A 21,515-nucleotide genomic window follows, 5' to 3' on the forward strand; every position below is an offset into this window, starting at 1 on the left:
AACGAAAAAAAAGTCTCCACTAGAAATACTGAACTTTTTTGGAAATATTAAATTTTTTTAATCCTGTGTATTTTTACTTTTGTATCAGTCGCTTCAGTTAAGGTATAGTCATGCGTTTTGTATTGTTGCGAATGCAAAGTACAAACTTTTTCGAATACATACTTAGACGTGTCGACATTCTGCAGATAGGTGCTCTTGCTATGTTCTCTCAAGAAAAAAAATAAAGTACGGTGCATTCCATTCTCAACAGAGGCCTAATTTTCCCGCGAAGGCTGTGCAATGCCTCACACACGAAAAAAACACAACAATGTGGGAGCCACACGTTTAATGCCCCAGACATTAGGTGCAACGAACGTAGTAGAACCGCAAGATTTTCGCGGTTCCTATAATCGGAACATAACGGATGTTGATTCACCTACAAAGACGCTAAAAAATGGGTCCTAGAGATTCAGGGACGCGGGATTAGTTTCACAATACAGGTGTCATAAATACAACTAAATGGCCTAGGATATCTTCTCTCGCTAAAATGTGGCATTCAACACATTTACGCGTTGTTTGAGGCGAGGGGCACCTAAGAAGCTCATTGATGGCTTATTTTTTTTTAAGGTAGTCCGCATTACTACAGAAAGCGTGGGTTATTACACCTTCTTCGAAAACAGCGCCAAGGTAAGGGCTGAAAAGTTACAAACCTCAGGTCTGCTCACACAGAGCTTCTTACACCTACTTACTACGAATACTCCGTAACCGCAGCAAGGCCTGTTGAGAGCTCCGGTAACTGACCACAGCTGCCTCGAATGTCGAAGAAGAAAAACCATTGCAAGCAGTGATTAAACCACCATGTTTTTATATGAACCGTTCATTTGTGTGTCCACTTCGCTGCAGATATCCGGCACAAGTACTTGTACTGCGTAAACGTGGCTTTCTCGAACGTTTTTATTTTTGTAAGTACGCCCCAATTGGCAGTCAGCCGAACAACCTTGACTGCTGCAATACAATGAAGGAAGCTCACATTAACGCGTAATACTTGAAGTTAGTGAAGCTGTACGCAACCTTCACGACCACCACGACGAGTTAAGTCCACGGTTGCAGCTGATTTGCTTTTCCTTCACTGTCGCAACGACCTTCACTCCATCGTTGTTGCTATAAGTGAGGGGCGTACGCTATGACGTGTATTTCTCGTTCCGAGCAAGTATTTCTACGATTACGGCGAACGCTGGAGTTTTTGTCGTTCCGAGCAAGTCATGGCACAATTACGACGAACGCTGGAGTTTCTTTTTTTTTTTTTTTTTGAGGGGCGGGGGGAATTTGGCCAATCCCCGTTAGTGGGTATGCTTGGCATGGCAAACGTTCGCCGGGGTTGCTGGGAGGTCACCGCGAGCACGCACACACGAGCGCTTGGCATTTTTTTGTTTGTTTTTAACTGCCGGGCGGTCGCCGCGAGGCACCCGCTCACGTGCGCGGACAAGGCATTGTCTTGGTAATTGTAACTGCCGACAGGAAAAATTACGATTTCCTAAACAGCTTCGCTGTTAAGCCGCTTATTACAAGACGCCGCAAAGAGCCAAGTCATACTGGCCGTCGTCTGAAGCATACCAGCCCAAACTAAGGCTTTTCTTCTGACAGTAAAGTTACTTCCGACCCCATCCTGGGCAAACAATAAAGTTATTCCTCCTCCTCCTCCTCCTCCTCCTCCTCCTCCTCCTCCTCCTCCGACCCGTCCTCCTTTCTGTTGTAGTTTGGGATGCTTTGTAAACTCCATTGCAAGTTTGAAGCTTACTGTTTTAACTACCGAAAACAACAAGCCGGTGGTAGTGGCGTGTTTGCTGCGGCGCTAGCCGTAGGAGAAGCCGCTCTTTTACAACGTCGGCTCCTGGGGCTCCTTGCGCGGCGCTGTTCGCAGCGCGATGGTGGCGCCGCATCGCGGATTGAGGGCGCCCATTGAAAACGCCGCCTGTAATGAGGTAACAGGACATTTCTACTCCGCAAACTACGATGAACTCAATGCTAGCCCTTATAAGGTCACAGCCACCCATCCCATTTCCTACGCCCCTAACTTCCGCAAAAGAAGATATAAGGAAATACGGAGCTGAACTTTCCCTGAACGGAGCTGGGTCAGTGCTACGACTTTCCCTGCTAGAGATATTCCGTTCCGAAATAGGCCCAACTTCGCACTTCCGGTGAGATGCAGAGTGTTAAGTAAACGTTTCGATAATTCCGGCCCTGCTCCTGAACCTGTCTAAATGATACCAAGCCAGGCCAATTTAGGAAAAGAATGCGTAAAAATCAACTAATGGAACATTTTACAAAAAAAAATTTGGGTCTTAAAGAAGACATTTTAACACTCCAGGTACTCGAACATGTTCGTTTTAAACCAGGCGATTCTATTCCTACGCCGTTGAGGGCAAACAGCCGAGTTGCTATAGCAATCGCTCAAAAAATAATCGCACCAGTAGATGGCACTGGGTGTGGACAGGAAGTGTCAGCCTTGAACCTAGCTGGGAATAAAATGTCTGTGGACAGGAAGTGTCAGCCTTGAACCTAGCTGGGAATAAAATGTCCCTCCCTACAACGGGATCCCATAGAACGGGATAGATGGCCTCTTTGGCCACTTGACCTATGACACCTTTCCTATGATGAGTTGTTTGGGACGAGAGAGCCGTTTCGCTACGTCACGTGCAGGTTGCCAGGCACGCCGTACTGAATGGTACCGGATTATGTTAACCCACCTTGGGATCATTAACCTATGCCCAAATGTCAATGCGAGGTTGCTTTTCTCTCTGACATTAAAATGACCGCTGCTGCTTGAAAATAACAGGATACCTCGAGCTGAGATCGGAGCACCCTAGCGACGTATCCACTGCTACAAGTTGGCAGTTTCTTTCGCAGTTAGGTTTTGCAAGTTGATAGAAGTGATTGGATTACATCGTTATTTCAAATACTTCTGGGCAATGTAACCTAAGTGACTGTAACTAGTTTTTCTACTCCATCTTTAATAAAAACTCGGCCGATGCTTAGCTGCAGTTCTGAAGACGAAAGCTGCTTGAGACAATCCGCACCACCAATAAGGAATATCCCAGTCGAAAATAACGGCGAGAAAAAATTTCTGTAGTTTGTCGTACTTTCGTGCGTCGTACTGTCGTCTTGTATTCTTGTCGTGTCGTGATTCTGACGTTCTCTCGTGTGTAGTATTCATGTCCTCATTGTGATGCTTCCTCATGCCAAATTCCTGTCTTGTCGTGAACCTGATGTTCCATCAGTAGTTGCACATGGTTTGAATGTTATTGCCAATTGCGAAAGAGTAGCGTAATTAGCAGTTCTGTTGTGACTACAGGAATGTCTTTTGTTGAGAAAATTGACTTTGTTGTTACGACAGAAGTGTGTGTCGTAACAACAGATGACTTTGTCGTAACAACAGGACTTCTGTTGTCCCAACAAAGTTTTTTTCGTAAGACAGGAATTCTTCTTAGGTTTTTGCGGCTGGGATTTTAAACTGTGATACTACTGAACTGTTAACCGTTTCCTGATGGCATGGAAATTTTCTACTATTGTTACTTTGCGGAAGGAGAAAGATATGAACCATGATATAGGCTAACGTTCTATTTACAGTATTAATACGGCGGCCATTTCAGCCCATTTTGGCTGCACCAACCCTCAGCTTAATGCTCGGAGGCTGGACCCATAGCGTCAAGTTCCGCTGCTCACTTCTTCCTCCTCTCGTAACGATATTAACCTATTTCCTCCATTGACTTTCGCGTGAATCGATAGCTAGTATCGACTTTATTTGGGAAAAAACGCTAGCCCTAAGTTACAGACTCAATTCGTGTTACGGCGGGCTCCTGTGAACCAATGTTAGCAGTTTTATTCCCGGATACGCCAAGATTTCGATGATGTAATATCCGTCACGGAAATAATGCCGCTGCAACGAAGCAAGCGGCCTGTAAAGGGTGCACCCCTGCACACAGGGTATTCTTGCGGAATTGCAACCTTTAGTAATTCAGAGTACATTATACTTGGGGTTGTTTGTTTTCGGGTTTTATATTTTAACATAAAAGTGTTTTATGGCGGGGTACAGCAAGATTTTACTGACGTCATATTCGTCACGGAAATGACGCCACTAAGCTTTGCCGAAGCGACCCGCCACCAGGACGTCGCTCGCCAAGCACACCCTCAAGACACCCGCCGACGCGCAAATCATGTTGAGCTGAAGATTTGCACATTTCACTTTCACGTTTTACCGATTCCTGAGTGAGAAATCAACCACAGTTTGTTTTAATTAAAGCAGCAGACAGTTTTCGAAATCAATCGTATGCGTGCCTCTCCTCCAATGTTTTTTTATTCACGTGCTACCCGTCGTTGGTTAGAAAGGATAATAAAGAAACGCGAAAGAAGGAAGACCATACCATCAAAAGTATTTTTAATGACAGAAAAAATAAAAATAACAAAAACGAAATATGCACAGGTATGCATTTTTAAGATAGTGAAGGATAAAACAGGAATGGCCAAAACACAATGCTCTTTCTGTACACAATCTAGGCCGTTGACTCCGGCGCAAGTGCTTGACGCGGGGCGGCTCTGATACTTAGTCGTAACTGTCGCGGCCACCGCCAGCCGGCTTAGTCGACAATAGTGGCGCTGGATCCACTTAACACACCAGAAAGAGTGTCCCAAAGAATTCAAGCAATGTTCGGTGCTTTCTACTGGGCGTGGGTAACCTCCGTGGTTGCTTGCGGTCTCTACGGGCTCTACCGTTGGGTTCTCAGGTGAGACCCGCAGATGTGTGTTTTGGGGCGAAGAGTGTCAAGTTTTCCGTCTGTTCGGGAACATGCGCCATTCCCTTTTACATGTGGACAATGCTCAACACGATTTCATATGCGGGAACATGTTCGCGATTCCCGGTAGTATTTTTCTGCGGATATTATTTTTAGTGCGCGAACACTTCTACCCTATACATTTGCCCTTTTCGGGTAGAAATTCACGAAACCTGCTTTGCGCAGCTAATTTCTTGAAGCTTCTTTTATGAAGCCTCCTTCGTGAAGTCTTTTTGGGGATACTATAACTCAACAAAGTCCGCGGTCAAGCTAGTTGGTACTCCATAATCAACTCCTTTAGACGCGTAAAAATTCCCAGGATGTACCTGAAGGTCAAGGACCATGGCTTTGTTTTCGCGCATTTTTAGCCCATAAATGTCTCGATATTTTTAGTGGCCTCCAGTATTTACTAGATTTCAGAGGCTTTCACAATGGTTGCCGCGCAGTAGAAGGAGGGGGGAACGAGAGCATTCGACGGCCGGACATTACGCCCATCGTAACGATTTGAGCGCTAACCTCGTCAAACATTACCCGTGGCACGACGTACAGTGAATATGACATTGCTTGGCACTTAATGTTAGCTTAGACATAAAATGTAGTGTCCTGGGTTGCGGTTTGAGGGCTAGCGTCCTCAACAGGCACCACTGCAAAAAATTGAGACAGGCACTTAAAGCGGCCATGAAGACAAAATACAAGTTTGGTTTATTAGAGAGGGCTCTCTCACGATAACACTGATGCAAATTTTATTGTGAATTTCGAAAAAAATGCAGATAATAAAGAAAACATGCGAACCAGTGGCGACTCCCTGGCCACTTTTCGGCAACTTTTCTGTGACGTCACAAATTCTTGTTTGGAAGATTGGCGGCCGCCGAACTAACCAATCGATAGGGTCATGACTGGGGGATTGTAGTGGGGCCTGTAGTTTCGTTTGATCACATGAGTTGAATGCTAAAGTGCGGTTAATATATTGAAAATGATGTTTTTAGTGTTGGCGCATATGACGTCAGTCCTGCACTTAAAACGTCAACGTTTTTCAATACTCCTTGCGTTGTTCCGGTTAAAAGCGTATTTCTTGGCTGTAATGAAGCTTGGTGATACTCTAGATATTCTCAAGGCTAGTTCTTTCACACTAAACCGAGCTGTATTTTGTTTTCTTAGCCCCTTTAAGACTTGTTACGTGTGGGAATGCCAAAGCATGTCGTTGTTGCCTCTAAAGCAGACGCTGTGAGATCCATAATCGAATTCAGATTCTCACGCACGCTGAACGCATGTTTGGTATCTTCTAATGCGAGCACTACTTCCCCAGAGTTAACGTTCTGCCTGCTTGGGAGGCCCACGTTTTCTGCGCGTGCCATCCCTGGTACCAATGTAACCAACATTTTAAAAAAGTTTCCTATGTGAAATATAGCGCATACACACTAACACAACGTTTTGTATGGATGGTATGCTCTTTACAACGGCTGCCCATTTCTGCGCCCTACAACACCGGTCTTTTTTCCACAAAATGCGCTTATTGCTTTTCCATTTACCCTATTTCTTGTCTTGTTTTCGGTCAGTGGTTTACGCTGCAAGACCTTAAAGCGAAAAATCACGCCTAACCGTCGCAAACTCGAGAAAGTTTCTCCGGTTAGCCGTGCTAAGGGATACATAATTACACAATGGACATGCGCACTATTATAGACGGTGCTTAATAAGCTCGGTGCGTGCAATGCACGCACCAAGGAGTCTTTGAATAACTTTCTAGATCAGTTTTAGTGCTAACATTATCAGGGTGATACCTAGAATTGTGTGTCCGGCTCTCAATTCTACAGGCCGTTTCTGCAGCCAGCCAAAGTGCTGCATACACACAGAGTAACCGGTACCAGCTGTGACGTAATAGACGACGCTTCAAAAGAAGGAATGTTCGCTATTTTCGCGTTATACCCTGTAGAAGGCCGAGCCGAACTCCCTGCTAATCTTCCTTCAAACCCAGGCAGGCTCTTTCTACCATTTAGGCGTCTCTTGCTAGACCTGATTGAAGGCATTCTGGGACATGCTACCTAAAAGCAACACAGAACATTCGTGAGACCGCACCTGTTTCTTTTGTACCGTGTATTCCTATAGTCCTATGGATTTTTCTTCGTCTTAATGCGGGGGAGGCATATTCAATACGGTAATCGGTCACACACTGCTCGGGTTTTCGCTTGTCCCTTACGTTCACGGCGCCGTGTACGCTAACTGTTATAGTATTACAATAAAAATGTATTCCCATCACCACCTATCGGAGGTCCACTCCAGGATTACTATCTCTACCTGGAACTTCCAAGCAGTCCTCAGGTGCGCCTGCTAAATCTATCCTTTGGCCTCAGACACTGTTATCTCTTCACCCGCTGATCAGTCAATACCCTAGGCTATTTTCTTTTATTTTTCTGAGCCTATTGTTATTTATGTTGCCTCGCGTTGTTTACCCGCACCGTATCAGTATATGTGGCGGCCAAATACGCCCACTTCTATGAATCAACGTCTTTTTTTCAAGTTTATGCCTTCGTACTGGATGCTCACAGACGCGATTTCGGTGTTTATAATGCTTATTGGCCGAGCTGTTTTATCAATCTCTATTTTCTTTGGACGGGATCAGGTTTTCAAGAAACACAAAGCCTAGAACAAGCATCATATCTGAGCTCGACATACATGCCTCAAAAGGGGCCTGTTGTGACGGACATTTTACTCGTTATCCACTTCCTTTGTTCTTGCAAGCATTATGAACGCTACGCGAAGAGGAAGCCCAAAACGACACGACTTATCTGCTCAGCGCAGCCGACAGCCGGTTTTGTATCTGCTTTGTTATTCCTTCGGACATCCTACAAAAGAAGGGCGCCCTTTCTGATTTGATGGGGCACCTGGATAGCAGGGTTCGTCTCTATTGTTACCTTAAAAAGCCATGGGCAAATTCTTCATTTTTAGTGAAACATCTCGCTGCCGTCTAATCAAGGGCCTGATGAACGTATCCACGATGTTCAAAGAGTGTCTTAGATGTTAAAAAAATTGCCTCCAAGACGCGGTGTCAACGGGATTGCAGAGCGAAAATAAATACAGTAATCCCTCGTTAAAACGAAGTCAGCGGGATGGCCAAAAATTTTCTTATAAACAGGGTTTCGATGTAAGCGACAACTCGAGAAAAGCTATAGCATTTGATCTTTAATTGCGCCACAGCTGTGAGGGATCAAAACAAAATATATTCCGTGATGCAAAACTTTATTAAGGTCTAAAAAAGGCAGCGAGCTTTGACTGTTTCAAGCTCTTGTTGGGCGTGAGCAACCGCTGCTCTAATTTGGCCGAGCATTGCATGACGCTGCGGTCGCGGCACATAGAAGTGGCTGTGGCAGTGGCTTCTTTTATAGGGGGCGTTCGGGTGCCACAGAAGGCTACGAGAGTTCCGCGCTGGAAAGCGGCGCAAACGCCGTGGCTCGAGTTTGAGGTTGTATTTGTTAAGTTAAAAAAAAAAGATTAGCTGCTTATTGTGGGTGCACAGCGCAATCATGCAAACCGACCGGTTTTACACTAGGGGCTTTGCATGATGACTGGGAAATTTTTTCCGGAGCTGTGCAGCCGCTAAGTTTGCGACACTGGAGTCCTTTGGCGCCCTGCCGACACTGCTGATTCTATGGAATGAGTGTTGGTGTCCGCGCACCATCTCATCCACGCCATTGACCAATGTCCAGGGACAAAATTCAATGGCCCTACCACGCATTTGGACCGTTTGTTTTAAGTCGGATGGGGCGAATCGAGCATGACTGGCTCGAGAAAATTGTTGCGGAAACACCAGCTTGCGTTGACCCGCCATGTTGATAGCCTAACTCGCGCAGAGTCACCGCGACTGGGCGACGCCTCCGCTCGCCACTTCTCTCTAAGCGGGTCAAGCTCTTCGTGCTCTCCGATTAATGCGGCCTAAAATGCATGTGTTTGTGTTGGGATCAGAAGAAAGTTCGAATAAAGCGATAATTCGAGTAAAGGGAGTTCATTACAACGAGAGATTACTGTATATCAACTACACACTACACGAGTCAGTGCGGCGCAGTTTAACCAAGTGGAGAAACAAAGCAAGACTTTTACTATTTTTATTTCAACTCATTCTGGGGAAATTATTACAATGAGAAAAGCAGAACTAATTATTTGGCGAATATTAAGATCTTTTGCGATGATCCAAATTTAAAGAGAGTGAACAGCTGTCTTGTTAGTGTGTTCACTCAAAAACATTGCTGTATCTAGTCACCATCAACCCCGCACATAAATGCCGCAATAATGCACAAAAGCCGCGCACGCCCACGTCCTAGCAAAATTTAAAAAAAAATGCAAACAGCTCACCTTGACAACCTGCCCCGGCGAACCATCAAACTATTAGCGGAGCGGTCGGATGCGCCTTAAACAATTATCACGTTTTAGTGTTTACAGCCATCCAAAACCAGTCGGAAACATCTTCCCTAGAATGAGGTTGTTTCTCTCTCTCTCTCTCTCTCTCTCTCTCTCTCTCTCTCTCTCTCTCTCTCTCTCTCTCTCTCTCTCTCTCTCTCTCTCTCTCTCTCTCTTTCTCTCTCTCTCTCTCTCTCTCTCTCCAGAAGCGCACGTTATTGGCCAGGTTACTGTCACCTTGAAGTTCCCGCGGTTAACGATGTCGCCTACACGGTGCGCATACGCCTCTTCTTCGACAATTATCGCACTCTAGAGCTCGCAGCTGACAATCATATGCAGCCGTTACCACGACTGACTAACAGCTGCTCACTATATTTACTCTTTCCTTCAATGAAGCACTTATTACAAATGCAAAATAAATTTCGTTTTTTAAATACAGAGACACCATGGACAACTTCGATGCTAATTCATGTCGCGATTACAGAATTGTCCCGAATTGTTTTCTTACTTGCATGTACCATCCAGGAAGCGCCGCGAATGCTACAACGCATTCGAGGACACAGGGATACCGGGACCGCCAATTCAAAGCCTCATCACTGGCAACTCAGAAGCATTCTGGAATCCGGTAGGCGCAATTCTGAATACGTAGCCTTTATCCGTTGCTGCAGATTTTTAAACTTATAGGGGAAGTGACCTCGCACTTCGGGTTCCACGATAAGTAGGGCGTTTCGCTGTCGCCTAAAATACCAAAATGGATGGAAGCGCAGACAGCGCAATGAAAAAAAAAAAATACAAACGCCCTTAGTTTAACGCAATTGCTGTGCTTATGGACGCGTAGTGAATCATGCCTTTCGTAATGTACCAGCGCAGCTGAATGAATGAATTAATTGACATAAAATTTCAAAGGGAAGTCCACCAGGCGTAATTTGTCCTACCTATAGGTGGACAGTGGAACTCCTTTTGGTGTGGGGGTGGGGAAAGGGAATGAGGTAGAGGTAGGAGGATCGACATTTGGGCGAGAAGGTATTGGTTGAACACCTTCGAACAACAACGTAAAACACAAACACTAGAAGAAGAAAATGACATGATGACAGCGCCGTCCTGTCAATTTCTTCCCCCGTGTCTGTTTTTACGCTGTGGTTCGAAAAGGTAGAGATTATAAAAGTTCCGTCAGCTTTCTCGCAATTCTCAAACTTATAAAACTAACTACTTTAAATCGGTATAAATGGGAATCACTAATCTAAAATGCCAAATTGTTTCGGTGTCTGCGCTGGTGTCGCGCGGTGGGATAGCCTCAAGCTAGCGCATCAGGATGGCTAGGTTTCGCTGTGTCACCCTTCAAAAGACGCTCCTCTCCGTTTTCTCTCTCTCAGTGGAGTGGCTTTGTAATGTTTACGCCGATTTATTGCTAAAGCATGAAATCACACATTAAGCGGATAGGCCCGCCGTCCGTCGTCTTGTCATTTGTTCTCAAGTTGGTGAGGTGCGGGGAAAACGGCATGCTTACCTTAGTCTGGAAGAACTGGGATTCTTTATCTCAAGAGCAGGGCAGGAATGATGTGTTTGTACAAAAGCTCTCTTTTAAGTGATACGGTGCGTCTGAAAACCGGGACAGATTGGCATTCCTAGGCGAAAATAGAGAAGGCTAGTTATCAAACGTAACCAAAGCGAATATATGCGGTACTTGCAAGTTGCGAGTGATGCCGGAACACTGCTGCGGCCGCGGAACTGGTACATTCGGCCAGACAATCGTCACAACAGCTTATCTCGGGAGTGTTTAGAGGCGAGTTGTAAATCGCCTTTTGTATGGAAAAGATGGCGTCCGACGTTGAGGTCGGATTCTGGGGCAGAGGAATGGGTTCTGGAGAAGCGTTGCACACCAGTAGGGGTTCCGAATTTTATAGAGTGATCTTCACAACACAATAACAGCAGAAGTGAAGGGCCACGCTGTGAGGCAGCGCAGAGCCATTTGCAGGGCGCAGAAGGGTAACTGTGGCTGTAAGCGCGGTGGGGGGCGGTATCTCAAGCATGTGCCCCGCTGACCAGACACAGTTGCGAAGCATTGACAATTACCGCATTTGCAGGACTCTAACGCGCCCCCAGTTGTAACTTGCAGATATGGTTACACAAGAAAATTAGAAAAATATATTAACCCGATTCAACTGCGCTGATGTGAAAGACATGACCTTACATACCCGGCAACGATATTCTGTTTGACGAACGTAACTGTGGCCGCAAAAATCATTTGTGATATGTAAAGTCGCTGATGCGGCCCCTTCTGGAAATAAAACTGGCACGGGGAGCCATGAAAGTGGCTGCGATTTTGAGTGCCTTGACCGTCATAATTTTAGACGTGACGTGCTAATTGCAGCATAAGTAAAATGCGCAACAGTTGACTAAGGTATCCTCCTTGAAGAATGTGTGCACCAAAATGCACTCAAGAGATGTTGAGGGATAATTTTGTGTTGTTCTGAGCCGGATGTTTTTAATATTTCATGTCCATGGCAATGATTTTGGTCGCTTTGAAGCTTATTTCTGTTTTGAGCCTGACTAACGCGCACGCAAATATGAAGGTTACTTTTGGAAAAATGCATGACCGTTATAATCGTGCACATGCGGTATTCGCTGCGCCAAGCAGGAAGCAGCAGCCAGCGGCGTTGAAATTACTATCAATTTTTTCGCATTCACAACCCATAAGAAGGGCTTAGGCGTCCGAGAATTTTAGTAGTGCTCGATCGTTATAAAACATGGTATATTTTAATATGTTGTTAGCGTTGTATTCTGTCCCTTGCGCTGTCGTAGTAATTATTGTAATGCAAGGACACGCAAAAGAAAGCTAGAGAGAGTATGAGTGACTGCGACGAAATGGCGATACTGGTGAGCAATGAAGGGTACCACAAGTAGCCAATGGCGCTGCTTCGGACAGTAGAGCGCAAAGCATGATTGGTACGTTGTACGAAGGACATGTGAGAAACGCCTTCTTGCGGACTTCTTAAGCCGGGCCAAGGCATGCGGATCCTGCATAGCATATAAGTGTTTCATTAGTACTATCAGCCCTGTTCCTAATTCTCTAAACTATTTTTTGTTACAGACGCTCATTGACAGCCTGAACCGATGGGTCAAAGAGTACGGAGACGTTTTCGGGTAAGTTATTTCAAGATGGTAATAGTAAGCGGTAACATACGTTTATCAAGAACATGACAATTAACTCCACCGTGTGAAGAAAAGTGTTCAGTTATTTAAGAGGTAGTGTCATGAAATCTGGGAAGCTGGTAAAACGTGGTACATGTACCAGGGGTTGTCGATTGGATGTTATGTAGCTTATGGACTGATACCGTATTTACTCGATTCTAAGTACACCCTTTTTTCCACGATCACGATGCCCAAAGTGAGGGGAGTGCTTAGATTCAAAAAAGGTTAATGAACCTCCCCCCGCCCAGCCACTGTTTTTTCGCGGCCGTATCTCGACAACACAGGGGCAAGGAATAATGTTCTATTTGGCACACTTCCCAAAGTTCGCCAAAGAGCCCTTATACATTCCGTACTCCATGAAAGCCCCAATGCCTGCAATATTTTGGTTGTTTACTGTGCATAGGTCGATTGTTTTTTGACAATATACGAAAGCCAGACCGGGATGTTCTCTAAACAGTACATTTATCGATTATCTCGTTGACGGACTGACTGTGGTCAATTGTTGCAGGAAACTGTTCTAAACACGGTGTGTTCTCTCCGTTGAAGGGACTCTAGGATTCAGGCTATCTGTTAATAATGGCTCCGTAGAAGGATTGCACTCTAACCGCAACAAGCAACCACGCATCACCACGGAATGAAAAAAATGCGACGAATATCGCTCAGAGAATAAATAAAGTTTGTGTAGGTTGCCTATGTCGGCGCGAAAGCAGTCACTGCGCGTCGGTTACCTTTAGACATTCCTATATGTTCTAGAGAATTGCCCTTGTGTTTTCCTGATTGATACTGATTGTGGGGTTTAACGCGCCGACGCAACGCAGGCGATGAGGCGCGCCGTAGTGGAGGGCTCCGGATTAATTTTGACCACATGGGGATCTCTATCGTGCGCCGAAATCTCGTACACACGGGCGTTTTTGCTTTTCGCCTCCATCAGAAAAGCGGCCGCCGCGGCCGGGAATCGAACCCGCGACCTCGTGCTCAGCAGCGCAACCCTTGTGTTTTCCCAACCCGCTTTGAAGCTTTTGTAATTTTTTTCTTTCTCAGCGTGCGAACTGTGGACACCATTTTGACGCCACGCAGTTAACAACCTTTTGTTTTATTTTCTACAGCTTCTATCTGGGGGACGTACCCATCGTCGTAATCAAGGATCTGGACATGATCAAAGAAATTTACACAAAGAACTTTACCAACTTTACTGGTCGGGGAGTGAGTAATCGGCCTTATCATACCTACCCTCCGATTCCGTTATTACTGCGTAAGCTGTGTAAACAAAATTTAAAAATTATGAAAGAAAATTCAGAAAAAATATGTCCTTTTTATCGGCCAGTTGTTTGATGACAAACGCGGAAAAGTGGCGCGCCAAATGCATACAGAAGGAAAAGCGTACTTTTTTACGCTGGGAAATTTCTGCAAGGGCAATTGGTTACGTAGATAAAGCTGCTACAAAAACCATTAGTAAACTCCAAAGATGATCGATTAAGCGGTTTCTGGAGAGTTTTGGGCTCGACAACGCTGCGAAACGCACCAGGTTCTTTTTCAGGGATTACTTTGTGTATTAAATTAGTATGCATTGAGTCAGTGCTTCTAGAACCTTATAAACAGTCGGGTGTGCTTCTGTGCTTGATGTACTATGCTAGTAATCTATTCTTGAAGGGACCCTGCAGCACTTCTCTCACCTTTTTTTTGAAATCTTAAATGCTTGTCGAACGTAGTCACCCAACACACCCAGTACTTAGATTAGGGGGTCGCAAAGTACCTCATCCAAAAATTACGGCTCTGTACTCATTAGATAACTTTAAAACTCGCTAAAAAATATTTTTCTCTTTCCCGGTCTTGACGTTCTTCGGCGGCCCGAATTACGTCACTGGGGCCATGTAGCGACTGTTGGCCGCTTTTCCTTCAGTTGCAGCAATGAACGCTTTTCGATAGCAACTTTACAAATGAAGCCACAAAAACGAAACAGAAACTGAGGCGTATGTGGCGCGACGAGGAAATCACGCAGTGGCGCTCCGTGCTGGCGATAACTGAAGCTTTCGCATTGCTTCCACACGTGGAAGAAAGAGTGAAAGCGTTTATCGGAACTGTTGCAGGGACCCTTTATGTTTGCAAGTCTTTTTCCGTACTGCGGAATATATTATTGGCCTACGGCTTGCGCCAAGCCAGCCGTGAATTTTATTGGCGCCATTGTTTGTCATTTACCGGCGATGAAAAGCCAGCTTCACGCCTTCTTATTGCTTCACGTGCACACTAAGCTCGAAGAAAGTTGTATATTTCTCGAAGCACAGGAACTTGATACACAAAACATTTCAACATCTTCATCACCATCACTACAAATAATTTCAGAGTTTTAAAGCCGCGACTGAAAATCTATCCAAGCCTGCGAAAAAATTTTACCCGCAATCCTTAAGCTCCTAATCTATGCCTCGCAAAATATAACCTAACTGCTTATGATTTGTTTTTTCAGCACATAATGCACATCTATGAGGTGCAACCCCTTTTGGCGGACAGCCTGGTGTTTTCGAAGGGGAGTGTTTGGAAGGAAATAAGGTCTACGATGTGCCAATTCTTCACAGGTGCAAAACTGGCTAAGGTACGTATGGCTTTGCCTTTTATTGTTATAAAAAAACCTGTAAAACCAAAACTACGCTCTTTCATTCAACTGTGCTCTCAAAGTTCAGGCATAATACCTTTGTTTCTGTATTTGTCGCCACAAGGAATCTTAAGAAGATATAATACTCGCCCAACAGACCCCAGTCACTAGCGGCACAAGCGGTATTCCCAAGTTCACCATCACACTAAGAGTTTGCTAAATTTTGTCCCCACCCTCTAGGCCTTCGCTAAGGATATTCAAGCAAACAAAGTTGTGATTCAAATAATGATGTAAATATGAATGAACAGACGTGCTAATTTGCAGACAAACGTGAGCTAGAGTTAAGCATCATCATCATTATCGTCGTCGTAGTAGTAGTAGTACTCGTCGTCACCATCATTATCAGCTCATTTATGCCCCTGCGGGACGAGGGACTCTTCAGTAGACTCCGAAATCACCGTGTGGAGTTTTATACTATCCCTTTTCTTGGTTCCGAAATTAACTATCTTATTTCTTTGCCTATTCGCTTCACCTATTTCTCCGCTCTCCCCTTGGTTTTCATTTCGTTACTCGTGTAGTTCACTTGCCTTTAGTCCCGTGCTTGTAACGACTTGCACAACTGGAATTTCTTCCTTCAGGTCGACCTAGGATGTCTTCTACACGAGTTTGTTTTGTAATATATGACGCCTGTTTTCCATCAGGTGTTGCCCCAATACCTAACGTTTCGGTGGTTAGTTTCTGCATGCACCATTATTTATCCTCGGAGTTACGCAACCGTTCTGTACCATTATTTTATTTATAGAGGTAACCTCCTGTGTATTACTTCAAATGCTTCCCGCACACAATCGAGCGCCTACTAACTTCGTGCCTGATTTATTTCTTATGAGAATAATACTCCTTAGTCAGGATCACTCTTTTAAATTTTTTGCGCATTCGTAAGATAACGATATCAGGTGAAGTTTTCCCTCAGTAGCGATGCTATAAACTTATCATATGCTGTACCATGCTAAACTAGGCGTACAAAAGGTGTCACCCGGGGTAATTAAGGTACAAAAAAGATACTCTTTGCCTACGAAGCAACACTTAAACCTTTCACAGTGTATCGTGCGGCAAAGCTTTCATCGAGCTATGTACCGAATAAAATACAAATTCTAATTACTTGCAGATTCTGCCGTCCTTAGCCGACGCCCAGCGCCAGTTCATCGAAATTCTAGGCGTTAACGCCGACCGCGGTACCGAGATGGACATCGACAAACTTTGCGAACGATTCACATTCGATGCGGTGGCAAGGGCGGCATTCGGCTTCGACACGGGCGTACAGCGCAATCCGAAGGCACCCATCTTCCAGTCAGCGATTGCCGTCGTCCCCACAATGATGGCAGGATTCGTATACAACATGGGCCGTAAGGTTTACTACGCTGATATGTGACCCGGTCGATCGGTGTTTCGTAATATCTGTTGTGTATCACTTCAGGTGAAATTGAAGTAGCCACACAGCAGCACGCTGTGACAACCTGCGAACACTCTGGGTTGGAGCCATATTTTTTGAGCTGTAATAATATATTTTTTATACTTTGTTTTAACGTTATATTTAATAGATAGGTGTTCTATATTCTAGTTATACTGGATTTTAATATTTCTGTATGCCGTATTTTAGCCCTTTTACTCGGATTCTTAAAAATTTTATCTCTTCAACGCAAATAATAAGTTTATATTCAACGTTCCTTAGTTGATCTTCGGAGCTAGTAATTTATGCAGACATGCACTTTGTGCAAGAAATATTCATTGAAAACTAGACGAAATTTCCAATGAAGTATTACATTCACAAGTATATATCCACTACTTCTATCCAGGTATCCAGCGCATATCTCATTCGGTATCGCATATAACACAACAGCCTTTGTGATGCTTCGTAAGGTGAACGACAGCCGAGAGGATATACTTCATTCAAATAATAATTTCTCTCGACACACAAGATGCATTTGTATGCATAAATAATGGCATAACTACAACATTTTTTAATTAGGCCGGCATACCTTGTAATCTTGGTTAGTATGCATTTTTCTACAACATTGCCCTACCCTATATAATCCTGCAGTATAAAATAGATCCATTCGTTTGTGTAACACAGTGTCCCAAATGTCACTTTTTCCCGCATTCCTTGAACGCTCCATGTAAGCAGATTTGCCACATTAATTAGGCCAGTGTGCCCATTACTCTGGTTTAGTGTGGAGTGTTCTTCAACATTACTGTGTCATATATATTGCTAAGGTATAAAGTATGTCCACCCCTTTACCCGAAAGGATCTCTTCCTCATGCTTTCTAGGACCCTTACCAAGGCAAAATTTCTAAAGGCAGCTTTACTTAAACGTAGCTCTGCAAGTACATTACCATTTTATTCGAAGCGACAGAAAGAAAAAGTTACAAAGCCAAAATAAAGGTCCACTAAGCCGGTTTAAAATTTCGGACAACCAGCTTTCAATTTGGCTCAGGAAAATGGAAGTGTTAGGGGCGAAGCCCCTTAAGGGCTGGGGCTGCTGGCGCCTTCTGTAGGCGTCGTAGTCGTCGTATTATGTAGTCATGGTACTAAAACACCGGGACACTCTTTTACGCCTCACGCTGCAGCGCTTCGTAACGCGTACTAAGAAAACACCAAGACACCTCTTTACGCCTCGCGCTAGAGAACTTTGTGGTTGACACAAAAGGAGGTTTACAGCAAAGCTGTATACTTCTACCCCCCAATGGTTTCCTCTCCATCGGCAAAAAAGTCAAGGCACCCAGAATACAGTAATAGACTGCACACTTCGCCCCTCACCAGGATTCACGTTAGCAGATCTGCCCCGAATTTTTAATCAGCAGGAAAAAACCCAATAATAACCCTGAGTATTCTAATTACGCCATTATTCAATACTCATCGTTCCGCAAACAAAAAATGCGTAATGAAATCTTTGACGGCGGATTCCCTTTAATGGAGATTTTAAAAAATTCAAGATGAAGGTAACCTAATCACTTCAAGCCTTTCAGAACGGCAACTATAAGTTAGGGGCATGCGCTGCGCTCAGTTAGGGAAAAAAACAAAAACAAAAACAACGCAAGCCTTTTTTGGAAAAACAATGATTCTAGGGTTCTGAAATTTCGCGATTAAAAAGAACCTCAAGAAGATACTAAAGTTGAAGGTGCGAAAATGTATCCCAAATCGAAAGCTGTACAAAGTTTCGATACTACACACAATCTAACCTTAGATATTTTATGTACCATATGCCACACATATATATATTACAAAATAAACAATATTTACGATGTTATTAGTGTGAGCAAATTACTCTTTTGAAAATACAACATATAGTGAAAACAACGTTATCGGCAAAAGGTACTTTTAAACCGTTCATCTCGGAATAAAAATTTGTTGTGTGTATACAAACACATGCACAAAACAGGTATCAACAATTGTACAGCAGACTCGACAAAACTGAGAGTAGGCCACGTTCTAAATCTCTGGCAAAAATAACACCCGGAACTTGTGAGTTCTATAAGTTTGAGCTGTAATTTCAAGTCGGAAGGCATTGTGAACCCCACTCCATCTATACCATTAGGTGCGGATGAACTTTGAATTAATGTATTAGGCAATGTTCTTCTTGTGCAGGACATAATTGTCGAAATAGCAAATATTTGATTCATAGCACTCAAACCAAAATTAGATAATGCTCAGGTTTCTCGAAACATACAGCTTTCTTGCAGTAAAGACCACGCAGCAGCACCAGGAAATAAAGTTAAAAATTAGCAGGACGTGCAACACACTCAAGCGGTGAAGATGCTTTAATAAATGAAAGCTAACAAAAGAAACATATCCACAAAAGTAAACTTCGACAGGAACAATCGATTTATATTACACGTTTGTGAGGATACCTTACGTTACGAAATCCCACACGTTTTTGGCTTCACTTTTTTCACCCGCCAGGGACTTTCGTCGCGTAGCAGTAACAAAATTCACGATTATTTCTTGAAAGACTAAAATTTATGTTTATTTTGAAGGTTCTGGATTCGCCTTAGTGGCTGCAGAGTAACGACTGTGTTTTCTTTGAAACTCAGCAAGGTTTCATCCCAACCTATCGTAACCTAACGTTCAATCGAGCATGTAAACTCATAAGAATATCAACATTGGGCTGTATATATCTAAACTCTTCGCGGTTATCGACCATCTATTTGGTTTGTTAGTTTTGCTTCGCCTAGACGAATTTTTTTACAATCATCACCGATTACCGCTAAATTATCCCAAATACATTATAATTATCAGCCACGCTGCAGTACTTTCCATGGCTATTATCTTAGTTTGCTGGCTCTATCACAGCACGTACATTGCAGCAGTGCCCAATACTCCGCTTATCCGGGAAAAAGAACTTGGAGTCAAAACTCGATCTAACGAAACCTGATTTTATGAAGTCCCCAATCTAACAAGAAAATTCGGATTCCACGCCTTCCTCCTCCCCAGTGTTGATAGGGCGCAGTGCTTTCAGCAACACGAACTAACAAAATAGATTGAGCGCCATTCCCGGTTTGGCGAAGTGTTTTAAGCAACAGAAATATTTCAAAAAGGGAGCAATTTACCCGCCGCGGTGGCCCAGTGGCTAAGGCGTTGCGCTGCTGAGCACGAGGTTGCGGGTTCGATTCCCGGCCGCGGCGGCCGCTTTTCTGATGGAGGCGAAAAGCAAAAACGCCCGTGTGTACGAGATTTCGGCGCACGATAAAGATCCCCAGGTGGTCAAAATTAATCCGGAGCCCTCCACTACGGCGCGCCTCATCGCCTGCGTTGCTTCGGTGCGTTAAACCCCTCAATCAATCAAAAAGGGAGCAATTTCGAATCTATGTCTTCAGAAAAAAACGAGGCTTCCAGTTTCGTTCTTACGGAGCTTTACAAACAAACTTAGCAATTCCACAAACCGTTCAGTTAGTTTCCGGCACACCAGACGTGTCAGAGGGTACTGACGACCCAGAAACTGCTGAAGCTCCTATGCCCGCTGCAGGCCAGGCGGTGGATGCTATTGACTTGATCAAGTGCTTTGCGGGGGCTCCACACGAAGGAACCGAGGACGCGTTGAACACGCTTTCGTGCGACGAAACGTCTGTCCACCCAATAAAAACGAAGCGTACGCAGGCGAAAATCGCAGGCTTTTTTTTTTGCCAGGAAATAAATTTCTTTCCCCCCGAACCCCAATCATTTCATTATTATTTTCATCGCGGACTACTAGCGCATTGCAAAAACATGTGCAGGCGAGCACCATGGCCGCCGCCATTACGATGTCACGGAAGCTGATGGTGGGATGCGCCTCCCTTTAGACATCGAAATAATTTAATAAACTGCTTGTAAAAGGACACTCTCTATTTTACGAAGTACTCGGTTTAACTAAAGAATTCGCGGTTCCAGGTGTCTTAGTTATAACGGGTTTTAACTGTACTTTGAATACTGCACGACATCAAAGTATTTGCGCACGTATAAATGAGCAGGGTTGTATTGCTGTTTTAGAGAGCCTGTATCACTGGTCCTGGCTTCTGAAGGCCCCTGTAAGGCTGCTCAGTATATTTGCTCCTGATCCTCTCTCCGAGTTAACTGGCAGAGCAAAAGATGTCATTGAATTTCGGCGGAAGAATCCACAGGTAAGCATGCCTTGTGCGGCATACCGTAATTCCAATAAAAACCAAGTTGATGATGACAAATGAATATGTTGTGACAGAATAACATAATCAATTTCTCATATTTCACGCACCGAAAACAAATTGGTAACTTTCTTTAATTTTTGCTGCAACGCGCTATTTGTTCTTTATTCTGAATCTGCAGAAACACATCGGCCTAGCGGCCCACAGAACAATTACGTTCACGTTTCGTACTCTTTGAGTTAGGAATATGCTTTAAATATTTCTGACGTACTCTGGAAGCATGTACTTAAAATGCGCTGTTCACCCTGTCCCACACTGTCACCAGAAATTTTCGTTTTGACTGTAAAACAATTCGCAGCTCTTTTTTAATCCATGAAAGAAACAAGAGTGTTGAGTCGGACACAGTTCTGACGGGACTGTAAAATGTTGTAATGACGAATAATTTTACTCTTTTCTTCCCAAATCAGGTCAGCAAGCCCGACATGGCTCAAATTCTTCTCGACGACGCACTCCGTAAAAGAGAAAAGGCTTCTAACGGCAGTTCAAATCCCAACAGCAGAGGTACGCTACCCGTTGGCACTTCAAAATTACCATCCTGCGTTTAGTGAAAGGGAACGCAAGGTCATTCAGCAAACAGCTTACACTATGAAGTTGCGGCAAAGTTTTCCTTATGCAAACACATCTGCTGTTTTTCTCCTTTTCAGGACCGCTACCGGCGATTACAATAGACAAGATTGCCGCTAACTGCATGTTTGTCTTTCTTGGAGGGTAAGCGTTCATCCACTTCTACTTTGTACTAAATATGTATGTGGCACGTTGGGCGGAATTATAAGGAGAAAGGCCTACACCTTTTCTGTTTTCAGCGCACGTGTTGTGAGGTACATAAA

At 44.2% G+C, this 21,515-nt stretch overlaps 1 protein-coding gene across 1 annotated transcript in view; it reads left to right on the forward strand.

Moving 5' to 3' along the window:
• The first annotated feature begins 4,569 nt into the window (after positions 1-4,569).
• Positions 4,570-21,515, forward strand: part of LOC144138344 (thromboxane-A synthase-like) — a 35,162-nt gene continuing 18,216 nt past the window's right edge. Inside the window, exons 1-9 of the mRNA XM_077670578.1 lie at positions 4,570-4,760; positions 9,723-9,822; positions 12,289-12,341; positions 13,496-13,592; positions 14,851-14,976; positions 16,142-16,379; positions 20,498-20,628; positions 21,096-21,189; positions 21,333-21,396. Of these exons, the coding sequence (XP_077526704.1) occupies positions 4,681-4,760; positions 9,723-9,822; positions 12,289-12,341; positions 13,496-13,592; positions 14,851-14,976; positions 16,142-16,379; positions 20,498-20,628; positions 21,096-21,189; positions 21,333-21,396 (983 nt within the window). The 5' untranslated portion in view covers positions 4,570-4,680. The remainder of the gene's footprint in view (positions 4,761-9,722; positions 9,823-12,288; positions 12,342-13,495; positions 13,593-14,850; positions 14,977-16,141; positions 16,380-20,497; positions 20,629-21,095; positions 21,190-21,332; positions 21,397-21,515) is intronic.

Source organism: Haemaphysalis longicornis, unplaced genomic scaffold (assembly GCF_048455015.1).
Source record: "Haemaphysalis longicornis isolate Haplotype H1 unplaced genomic scaffold, Haemaphysalis longicornis Haplotype H1 scaffold_5, whole genome shotgun sequence".
NCBI lineage: Eukaryota > Metazoa > Arthropoda > Arachnida > Ixodida > Ixodidae > Haemaphysalis > Haemaphysalis longicornis.